Genomic DNA, 12,439 nt, shown 5'->3' on the forward strand with positions numbered 1-12,439 from the left:
TTATATTATAATAGTAGTAACTTTTACCAGATTGAAAGGGACAAGTTGATACAGTATAAGTTGATACAGTATAGGAGTAAGTTTAATTAGATTGAAAGGGACAGGTTGATTGATACATCATAATAATTACATTCTAACATGGGCATATTTAATCACATTAAAGGTATAAGCTCACACAGTATGTTAATTTCTTCTAAATGGAGTTAGTCTAACCACTGTCTGTCTTATAGCATGAGCCACCTTCAGTCTAACTATATTAATATGCACAGACTGACCCAATACTTAAACTGTCTTATAATATGAGCTACCCGCAGCCTAACTAGTTTAAAATGCATAGGCTGATCTAATACATAAACTGTCTATCCTGAATGAAAGATATACGTTGACCCATTATAGAAGATGCGGGTTATCATAACATACAAACTATCTTCTAACTTGAGTCAACCTCTGTCTAACAAGTATAAATGGTGCAGGTCGACACAACGAATAAACAAGCGTCAACCTCACTGCAGTCAGCTTAAGTTTAATCAGATTAATAGACACAGGCTGATCCAGTTTATCAACGTTATTCTAATAGGAGTCAACCTCAGCCAAACCAGATCACACGTCATAGACTGTTCCAATAAATAACTGTCTTCTAGTAGAAGTCGACATCAGTCCTTCCACACTATAAGATATAGGTTGACGCAATATATAAGCTGCCTTCGAACAAGGACCATCCACCGTCTAATTAGGTTGACCTAATATATCAAGTTCCGTCTAATATAAGCTAGTTTAATAAAATTAAATGTTAAAGGCTGACCCAATATATGAACTTTCTTCTTACAAGAGTCAATTGCAGTCTAACCAGAATAAAATATATCGATGATCCAATATATAAACTATCGCCTAAAAGTAGTCAACTTCAGTCTTACCAGATTAGACGTTATAGCTTAATACATCATATAAACCGTCTTGTAACTGAAGTCAGCCTTACTCTAATCAGATTAGAAAATATAGTCTGATCACTAGATAATCGTCTTTCGTAGGATTCAACTTCAGTCCATCCAGATTAAAAGTTATAGCCTGGCCCTATACATAAAATGTCTTTCAACAGGAATAAACTTTGTTCTAACTAAATTAAATGGTAGAGATTGATCCAGTATATACACTGTTGTCTAACAGGAGTCAGTCCAAGTGTAACCAGATTAAACGATATAGTCTGGTCTACAATAAAAACCTTCTTCTAATAGAAGTCAACTTCAGTCTAATCAGATTAAGAGATATAGGCTACCACCACATATTAACTATTTTATAACAGAAGCCAACAGGAGATTAAAGGACATATCCTAATTTAGCATGAACTTTCTTTTAATAAAAGACAACATCAGCCTAACCAGATTAAAAGGTATAACTTAACCTAGGGAATAAGTTGCCTTCTAATAGGAGTCAACATCAGCCTAACCAAATTAAAAGGTATAACTTAACCTAGGGAATAAGTTGCCTTCTAATAGGAGTCAACATCAACCCAATCGCATTTTAAGGTATATGTTGACGCAATATATAAACTGTCATCTAACAGAGGCCACTCTCAGTCTAACCAGATTCAAAGCTATAGGTTGACGTATCATATCAACTGTTGTCTAACAGAAGCCAGTCTAACCACATTGAAACGTATAAGTTGACATAACACATCAACTAACTTCCAGTACATGCCGTCTCCAGTCTAACCAGATTCAAAGCTATAAGATGGCACAGTACATCATCTGTCATCTAACAGGAGTCAACTTCAGTCTAATAAGATTAAACGATATAGCTTGATACAGCACATAAGCCGTTTTGTAATTGGAGTCAACCTTAGTCTAACCAGAATAAAATATAAAGCTGGTCCAGTATATAAACACTCTTACAATAGAAGTCACCCATGATTCAACCAGATTAAAAGTTACAGTTGACACTACATTCAAACTATATTCTAACGGGTCCATTCTCAGTCTAATAATATTAAAAGATATAGGCTGACCCTATATATAAACTGTCTCCGAACAGGAGTCACTCTCGGCGTAATCAGATTAAACAATATAGGATGTTCCAGTGTAAAATAATATTGACTGAACTAGTATCTAACATGTATTTTAACAGTAGTAACCCTCAGTCTAATCAGATTAAACTAAATAGATTTATCCAGTATAATCTATCTTCTAACTGGAGTCAACCTTAGTCTAACCAGATTTAAAGATATAGTCTGATCCGTTAGATAAACTGTCTTCTAAAAGGATTCAATCACAGTCTAACTAGATTAAAATATATAGGTTGACAGAACATATAAACTGTGTTCTAACAGGGATCAACCTCTATCTAATAAGGTTAAAAGGTATAGGGTGATCCAGTATATAAACTGTTTTTAATAGGAGTCAGTTTTCTGCCATGTCTGCAGTATTATTTACATGCTTTTTCGCAAACTCCATACGAGGTTTAAGATGATTCTTTTTCAGTAATGGCTTCTTTCTTGCCACTCGCCTATACAGGCCAGCTTTGTGGGGACCGAGATATTGTCGATGTATGAACATTGACTCCCATCTCAGACATGGAACTTTGGAAATCTTTCGAAGTCACTGTTGGTTTCACAGTTTGGAAGGGCAGCCTAATCTGGGTGGTGACTGAGTGGTATAAAACACATCCCACTTCTTAATGATGGACTTCACCGTACTCAAAAGAATAATCAGCCACTTTGAAATTTTCTCGTAACCTTTTTCTGATCTCTGTTTCTCTACCACTTTATCTTTGACTTGTTCGGAAAGCTATTTGATCTTCATGGTTAGTTTGTCGTATCACAAATGTGAACTGTAATTGAACAGATGCATTTATTCTGAAGTCAAGTTAAACCACTTTGATTACACACAGACAGATACAATTACACTAATTTTTTAACCTTCCAAATTAATATTTTGCACCTGCCGTATCAAAGGGGTTGAATACTTATGCAATTGAGAATATTATAATTTTCTTTGAAAACCTAACTTACACAATATCAGTGTTTTTTTTTTGTTTTTTTTTTTTAGCTTTCTCGGTTTGAAGTAGACTGTGCAAATTCTAAATATAAAGTCCCATTTGAAAGTTTCATGATTGCAAGTTCGGAAGGCAATAAAATGTGAAAAGTTTGCAGGGGGTGGATACTTTTGCCCGGCACTGTATATAGTTTATCAACTGTCATCTAACAGGAGTCAACTTCAGTTTAACCAGGCTAAAAGATATAGATTGAAACAACTATAAACTATCTTCTTACAGGATACAATCTAATATATTTCATAAATTATCCTGTAAGAAATATCCGTGTTGTCAGAGTAAAACATAAGTTGGTATAACCTAACCAAAATAAGAAAAAAAAATGAAGATGACACATATGTGAAAGTATTTTCAGAGTAAAACGTTTTAGTGGACATGATAAATAAATATTTTACTGAAGGCAACAGTCTAACTGGAATAATAAATCATCTTCTATGAATTTAGTTAGAGTAAGTAAAATATTTACATAATTTATTAATTGTTAGTATTGTAAGTAAGTATTATATTTACATAATTTATTAATTGTAAGTATTGTAAGTAAGTATTATATTTACATAACTTATTAATTGTAAGTATTGTAAGTAAGTATTATATTCACATAATTTATTAATTGTAAGTATTGTAAGTAAGTATTATATTTACATAATTTATTAATTGTAAGTATTGGAAGTAAGTATTATATTCACATAATTTATTAATTGTAAGTATTATATTTACATAATTTATTAATTGTAAGTATTATATTTACATAATTTATTAATTGTTAGTATTGTAAGTAAGTATTATATTTACATAATTTATTAATTGTTACTATTGTAAGTAAGTATTATATTTACATAACTTATTAATTGTAAGTATTGTAAGTATTATATTTACATAATTTATTTATTGTAAGTATTATATTTACATAATGTATTAATTGTAAGTATTGTAAGTAAGTATTATATTTACATAATGTATTAATTGTAAATATTGTAAGTAAGTATTATATTTACATAGTTTATGAAGTATCCTCTAATGAGTAATATTATGTTTACATAATTTATTAATTGTTTTATGACAAGTGTCAATCTAATCACAGTTCTGTGTCAAAAACCTTATGTACAAATCGCTTTAGTCTGATCAGAGTAAATTACATAAGTCAGTTGTACCACAGAAAAAGACAAAGTCTTTTCTCCAGGCTTGGAAATAAAACAGAATAAGTGGACTCATTACATAAACTAAGCTCTAGTGCATCTGTCCAGTAAGAATAAGGAATATATACTAATATCCAATCAAAATGTTTCAGGTATGGAACGATGAGTTCAGTGATTCTCATTCTTATAATATTTCAAGCAACATTTGTTATTCAGAGAAAAAGTGAAAAAAGAAAGGTACTGAATTTCCAGATATTTCATATTTGCTATTCAAACCTATCATGTTTAAAGAAATATTTTGATTTCCTTATGTTCCAAATTATTATTGTGTTCAATAGTATAGAATATACATAGTTTTTAAAGAGATAATTTTTTGTATGTACCACTTAAAAAAATATCAAAAATATTTTGAAATTATACATGTATACATAGTGGTCTTCTTTAACCAAAAACACAATATTAAAACAACGCTAGAATCCGGGTTTCGATACCCGTGGTGGGCAGAACACAGAAAGCCCATTGTGTAGCTTTGTGCTTAATTACAAACAAACAATTATTTTGTGATACAAAGCCATCATGATATAACGATCTATACTTTTAGAAAAAAAGCCGTCTTCTCTAAATATGTATACATCTTAACAAGTTGGATATCATCTCTGTTTAGGCTGGAAAGACAATATCGAAAATTTTAATGTTTTAGCAAATATCAAAATAATAAACTGTATTGTTACCTTGTGAATGACTGATATTGGTATTTTGGTGGGTATCTAGTCAGTACAAAGGCTTTATTCGACTACTGCAACCGCTTAACGGAATTGATTATTACGTTTACAACACACTGTGTCGCGTCTCGAACCTTGGACCTGATGATCCGCAGGCCGACACGCTGACCACTGGGCTAACTCCCGCCCTAACGCTATTTTTCAATATACTAAAATAAAATAACTAAACAATAGTTTTCTATTATAATTTGTATTCAAATATATATATTTCAATTAATATATAAATATAATTTAATCTTTTCATTTATTGGACAGTTACCATGGTGATCCTGAAAGCAAAAAATTTAAGGGAAAAAAAGAATTCTCTATCTTTCAAAGTTTCCTTGCGGCAGCTGGAACGAGACTTTAAATAGCAGACATGGGATATTGTTATAAAATGGACCTAATAATCATGAGAGAGAGAACATGGATAACACCATCCCATTAATTCATGTCAGACTGTTTAAAAAAGCAAATAATACATAAAGGTCAATAGACTTACTGAATAGTCGCTACCACCACTGGCAGAGTCAGAATCCCGGCTGAACTTTCTCTTTCCCGGCTTCTGAATGCCTGGTGCCCCATGAAGCAATTCTTCCAGGCTCTCGATATATTCGATAGCATTCCGAAGAATTTCCACTTTAGGGAGACGCTGGTTTGGATTGGCGCAAGTTCTTCGTTTCAAAGTTTCGAAAGCTTCGTTTACTTTCTGTAGTCGTCGTCGTTCCCTCATCGTAGCAGCTTTTCTTCGATCAATCGTCACAGTCTTTCGTTTACATGCCTTGCACGCCCAGAGGAGACATCTTCTCGGAGCGTGTCCGTGGAACGGAGGGGCAAGCACGTGGGGTACATGTTCTTCTGGATCCTCGTCGACAGAGTGACCAGCAGAATGAGAGATTTCCTTTAGACCAGGACTAGGAATTTTGGGTGGCGTAGAGCTTTTATCCTGATGTAGAATGGGTTTTAAAGGAAGAGATAAATTATTAGGCTGTGATGAAGAAAACGATCTCCTGGCGTTGTCGGAATCTGTTTTATTCTCAGAAGGACGCGCAAAAACATCACAGCCTCTTGTCATATAAAAACTTTCTTCGTGTTGTCTTAATACCGACTTGTAGCGTGAAGACACCTCATTCGAGGCCGCATGATCACGAAAGTTGCTAGAAGTTTGAATTAGAGACAATCGGGACGTAGAAGTTCTATCAAATCCTTCTTTTTCACGAGCGCTAACTTCACCGTGCCAGACCCTTGCTGTTGGCGTGTATGTGCCGAGATTTTCCGGCGATCCTCGGTAGTAGTTTCCATTGTCCATGGAGCAAAGGCCGTTAGTTGGTTGCTGGTTCGAGTACATCACCATTTGCGGAGATAGTGAGTACTCTGCTGGTGATGTAGAGGACTCATAACGACAGCTTCTCATGATGACGTTCCTCATTGGGTTCGTACTACGTCTTAGTAGCAGGGGTCTCAAGAAGCACGAAACACCTCCTAGAAACATAGAAACATTGTATATTTTAGCCTTTCACCACAGCCTGGTTCTGTGTTGATAGCTTAATTAATAATTCATTATCTTACCTTAGCCATGTTTCATTTCATTACAGATGTATTAGATTAACTCACAGAGACAAATCAATTTATTTTGTGTTTTTTGGTTGTTGTTTTATATTTTGCATTGTAAAAACACATCTTTAGTTTGTAGCTGAGTCATCAACTTAGAACCTGAACAGCGTGTTAAGAATAATATTAAACCAGATTAAGTACGAGAGAAAATACAAATCATTACTATGTTCGAGACTTAATGCATTGAACTTTAAATTCTTATTCCCGCAACGTTTTAAAAGCTGTAGAATATTTCATAAATAATTTGTGTAGGTTTTACCTGTAAGATGATTTCAATATCTATTCATGTTTATGTCGTAAAATAGCATTTCTATATACCTAGTTACGTATTCATAAATAACGTTTAATTAACATTCTGTCGTTATATACGCTAACTCTATCTGTTCACTGCTAAGAACCACCCAAGTAAAACATGTCTAGTGATGGGTTTATGATAAGACTTTATAACCACGATACTTTTACTTTTCTTGGCCTTACATCCCCGAAACTTCCCCCCTTTTAATATCTAATCATTTTTAGGAATTCGTCCTCAAAAAGAAATAATAAATACCTTACTATAATATCACATTGATAATTCATAGTTAATTTATGCAAATACCTTATTAAATACCTTTCTTGGAAAGCCCTTACAAATATCGAAATATTGAGTCACTTTATCGATTCACACTAAACCCCTAGACCTGTCTTATCGAAATATTTAGTCACTTTATTGGTTCACACTAAACACCGAGACCTGTCTTATCGAAATATTTAGTCACTTTATTGGTTCACACTAAACACCGAGACCTGTCTTATCGAAATATTTAGTCACTTTATCGATTCACACTAAACACCCAGACCTGTCTTATCGAAATATTTAGTCACTTTATTGGTTCACAGTAAGTTACATCCAAGCACATAATTTATCGAAATATCTGGTAATTCTATTGATTTACGATAAACACCTTGACTTATAATATCGAAATTTCTAATAACTTTATGGGTTCATGGTAAACACCTATACTTATTTTATTTTAATATCTATTCACTTTATTACATCATGGTACAAACTCTGCACATATCTCAAAGAACTGTCTAATAACTTTATGGCTCCACGGTAAACGCTTAAACGTATCTTACTTTAATATCTATTCACTTTATTGGTTCACGATATACACCTAGATATCTTACCTTAATATCTAGTAACTTTATGGGTTCTCGGTAAAACCTCAGACTAATCTTACCGAAAAGTTTATTATGGGTCCAAGGGAAACATTTACGAATAAGTCAAACATTCATTTTGAAGGCGTTAGGAACTCTTAGAATTCCTTTAGTTTAACAAATTCGTGCTTGAACTATGAAATATTGTAAGTTCTTCACTGTCAGTTATATAATATGTGATTGCTTTGATTTATTATGTATTTGTTTTTCATCATTAAATCTTTAATACGTAATCATCAGAAGTAAATTTAGCCCAATTTAAAATAGGAGAGATTGCCTGGTATTATTGCTAGACTTAGTATAATTTTGTAACATTTCTGAACAATTAAGTACTTATTTTTACTTTGAATTTAGGCTTAATGGATACATAGAAGCTAAGTGTTTTTTTTTTTGAATCAATTATATTCATTAGTTTCTTCCATCTGATAATGTGTTTTCATTTATCGTTTTTATAATAATAATTTATTAGATACTTTGACGTCATTTATATCATTAAGTTATTATCAATTACAATTGTTTTATTTAAGCAGGTGTTTTTGGTAGGCTTTAAAATCACGAAACTACGTTTGAACCGCTGTTTACAAGATACATTAAGGGCTGTTTTGGAAATAAAATGAAATTGTTGCTTTTTTTCAGAAAACTATTAAATATTTTTATAAGAATTATCACACAAAAAAGAGAACGTAACTTAGAAATGGTCCCCCAGTGTGTCAACGTTAAGTTCGCGAACTTACAACGTAAGATCCGGAGTTTGATTCCACGCGGTGGACGGAACCCAGATATTCCATTATGTTGCTTTGCGCTAAACAGCAACAACGACGACTGAGAAATGTAAAAATTAAGCCTTACACGAGATGTTTGATTCGTGATTGACTTTATTCATTAGCTTTAGTTTCACAAGTGTAAGCGGGGATTGTTTCGTTAGCTGACACACGACGATTATTCTGTATAGATGTGGAAAATGTACTACTGTTGTTGAAATATGAACGATAGAATACGAAAAGCGGGAGATTCGCTCTCATCACTACACGTCTAAATGACACCTAAAATGTGTTTTCGTCAGGTTGATTCAAGTCCTCCGAAGAAAATAATTGATATTTCTCTACATTAAAGCTATTATACTGCTAACTATATTAACTACACTCTATGCAAACTTTGATAATATTTTTTACAAAAACGTTTCAACAATAATATTCTTAATAAAAACTCGATAACAATTTATCCTTTTACTTATTTATAAAGTCAAAGGTAATGGAGGCACGTGCCAGTTAGATAAATATCAAGAGTGAATTATTATTTAAACAATTAACATACTCGGTGTATATCTTCTCGTGTCTCCCACCACCACCACCACCAGCGGCTCAACGGTGAGCTCAGGGGCTTATAATGCTAAAATTAGTGGTTCGATCCTTGCAGTGGGCACAAATGGCCCATTGTTCAGCTTTGCGCTTAACAACAGACAAACGTCATCTTTTCAGTTATTTGCCTATGGCCATTTATTGTTGCTCCAGCAAAAAAAAAAAAATACTAATTAGAATAGACAACAAAAGTTTCCCTCATACAAACACGTGGTTTAATTTCTGATATTAATGTCTAAGGTATAAAATAATTAGATTTGTTTGTTTATTATTAAGCACAAAGCTACACAAACACGGGTATCGAAACCCGGTTTCTAGCAGTATAAGTCCGCAGACATACCACTGTTCCACGGGGGGGGGGGCGAAATAATTAGAGAAAATAAATAGACTGTATGCTCAAGAAGTGTTAAACATCAATTCGGTTTTTCGTGCTTATTTACATTATTTTACATCTAAAAGATTAAAAGTTTTAAAGCGAAATTAGTATTTTTCGTATGGGAGTGATATCTGTAATACTTCGGCTATCATTAATTAAACTCAATAAGTTTTTCGTTTCTAATGAATCTAAGTAATCAATAGATATCCTATTAAATATATATTCAATTATTAGATGGTTTCGAACCTGCACCAGTGGCAACAAGATATTCTCTAGTATACCTTCTTCAATAAATATTTTCCTAGGAATACGTATTCTTCAGACACAGCATCGCCTGGCGGGTAGGGCGCTCGACTCGCAATCTGAGGATCACGAGTTCAAATCCCTGTCCCTGAACATGCACGTCCTATATCGTTGTCGACTGGACCAGCCACCCGAGTGTACAAATTCTTGGCTTATAAAAATACCGTCCCACTCCATACTAGCTAGGATTAAAGTCGTAAAAGGAAAGAGATACCATACATGTTTATCTTCATAATTCTTAGACGCTATGCAAAGTTTATAGGTAATTTTAATTGTTTTCCTTACCTTGAAACCAAGAACATCCTTATATTTAGTCTATTGCTCTATTGTACTCTCCGTTGATTATGAGATTTGAAAAAATATATATAAATATACGTCAATGTATTTATGTCAAACTTATCACAGGCATACGGAACATTTTCTCGGTACAAACAAACGTTGTGGGAAGCCTCCCCTCTGGGTCCGTACAAACAAGAGATGTTAATAAACACCACGTCTTAACGTCTCCTCGAGCTGTTATGTTTCCAGAGTGTCTTACAAAACTATCAATATGAACACGAACACTTCGCGAACAAGCAGGAAGTGCCCTGTTCACACTTACCTTACTCTGGGAGTGTTGTAGAAAAGGAGGGCCTCCTGACGATGTGTCGTTCTCTCCACCTCCCTTAAGTGTCGGCAACTCTAATGTCTTGTAGATTGAGAAACTAATAAAAAACAACCTTAAAAAAACTGGAGGGATGGATGCCACATGTAACTGTTACCAATGCTAGGCGCATCCCAAGTTGGAGGGGGGGACAGCGGCATTCCTCCGGTGAGGCTTCTCACCAGGGACAGTAAGTTGAGATGGGATGTCGTGTTCGGGCAGCGAGGTCGGCCTTGTTTCCAAATTCCACCGTCACTGAATCAAAACGGGCATCACCGTTCGGGACCTTAAGACTGTTGTTGTGGAAAAGAAAAGAAAAATTAAGCATCTCTCGTTTAAGAGAAGTGAGCAGGTTCATTAAAATCAACTGTGCACTTTTGATAATGTCTGACCTCAATAGCCTGTGCCCCCCAGTGGCACAGCGGTATGTCTGCGGACTTACAACGCTAGAAACCGGGTTTCGATACCCGTGGTGGGCAGAGCACAGATAGCCCTTGTGTAGCTTTGTGCATAATTAAAAACAAACAAACAACCAAATCAATAGCCTGAACTCGTAGCTTTCCTACCCAAACTAACTGATCGGTCGTAGTTACGTCTCCAAAGTGATGTCTTCTTCAACGTGTAAAATCTGGTTCTGAATTTCCTCTCTTTCTCTCTATCTGTTAGGGGGCACGTTGTTTTTCTTTCCCATTCCATCTTTCTCCTCAAAAAACTAGAATGGCAGCGCATGCGCCGAGAAAAAGAAACAGTGAGGCCAATAACATTTGTAGTGTGGTAAATAAAGGATGGGAGTGAGAGCTCGGCCCACAAAACCTTTATTGCCCCGCCTCCTTCGTTTGACGATCGTCACCTAACAACATTTATACTTTCAGGCTAATACATAGCATCAAAGCTTTATTTATTAATACAGAAATTTCCACCCAGAACGGCAATTTACTGCTTTAGCACTTAACCCACGCATACGCTTCCTACACTCATCTCACGGGCTTCTGGGAACATTCACGTACTACTAGATAACACTATGTTAGCAATGAGATCGTGGGAGTACAAACCACGTTAGAGTTATAAAGTATTATAATCATCACTGTACAGCTTACCACAAAACTAGCTAAGTACATGTATTAATTAAGTGATATGGTAGAACTTCCAAAATATATGGACTGTCTTTTCTTCATCTGTGAAAGAACATGCATAGTATTCTATCACGGCAAGACTGAATAAGACAGTAGATGGCTGTACCAGGTCACGTTTATTTTACTAGTTTAGAAATAACATCATAATATTATTTTCTTTGACACACCAGAGCTATCTTGTATCTACATGGGATCATATGGAATAGGGGATTAAGTAAGAGTGAGTTACCTTCTAACAATGGTAAACTTGTTTCTTGAAAGAAGAAAAAAAAATTTAAATTATAATATTGTATTTTAGTCAGCATTTAAATTGCTATGAAAAAGAGAACTTAAAATATTACAAAAGGAAAACAATTATTAATGGTCATGAAAGATCCTGAAAATAAAATAATAAAAAAGCACGGATGAAATTTGAATGTGTTTTAATTATATTTCCGCTGAAGAAAACGATGATCAGTTTTACCTCTTTAGGATTTTCAAATAAGGCTAGTTAAGTACTAAAATTATTCTAATAATTGATATCTTTAATTATAAAAATAATTTTGCGAAAGTAATGATATAATGGTATTTTTCATTATGAAATGAATAATAAAAATGTAATTTTATTTTATGTTAACTTATTCTATAATGGATATTTTAATATGAGATACAAATGTTTTTTATTATTTTCAAATATATTGCAAATGGATTACAAAACCTTGTTCAACCATTTGGCTTGAATACTAAATACAATTTTCATATATAGTATAAAATTACACAGATGATATTAGAAGTAGTAGTTTATCTTATATAAAAGAATATAATAACCGTTGTTTGTAGATGGAATTGTTCACGAACCTGTAGGATAAGCAAGCTCTTTCTTTTTGTAGC

General features: G+C 33.8%; 1 protein-coding gene across 3 annotated transcripts in view; it reads right to left on the reverse strand.

The window, feature by feature from the left end:
- Positions 1–11,227, reverse strand: part of LOC106457811 (transcription factor SUM-1-like) — a 53,499-nt gene extending 42,272 nt beyond the window's left edge. Inside the window, exons 1-2 of one of the 3 annotated variants that reach the window (XM_013917262.2) lie at positions 11,003–11,227; positions 5,445–6,424 (exon numbers count right to left, since the gene is read on the reverse strand). In XM_013917262.2, coding sequence (XP_013772716.2) covers positions 5,445–6,424; positions 11,003–11,165 — 1,143 coding nt within the window. In that variant the 5' untranslated portion in view covers positions 11,166–11,227. Of the gene's footprint in view, positions 1–5,444; positions 6,425–9,771; positions 9,841–10,394; positions 10,605–11,002 lie in introns of those variants that run through there. The other 2 variants (XM_022383861.1, XM_022383862.1) reach the window with 2 other exon arrangements.
- Positions 11,228–12,439: the final 1,212 nt, after the last annotated feature.

This window comes from Limulus polyphemus, unplaced genomic scaffold (assembly GCF_000517525.1).
Source record: "Limulus polyphemus unplaced genomic scaffold, Limulus_polyphemus-2.1.2 Scaffold376, whole genome shotgun sequence".
NCBI lineage: Eukaryota > Metazoa > Arthropoda > Merostomata > Xiphosura > Limulidae > Limulus > Limulus polyphemus.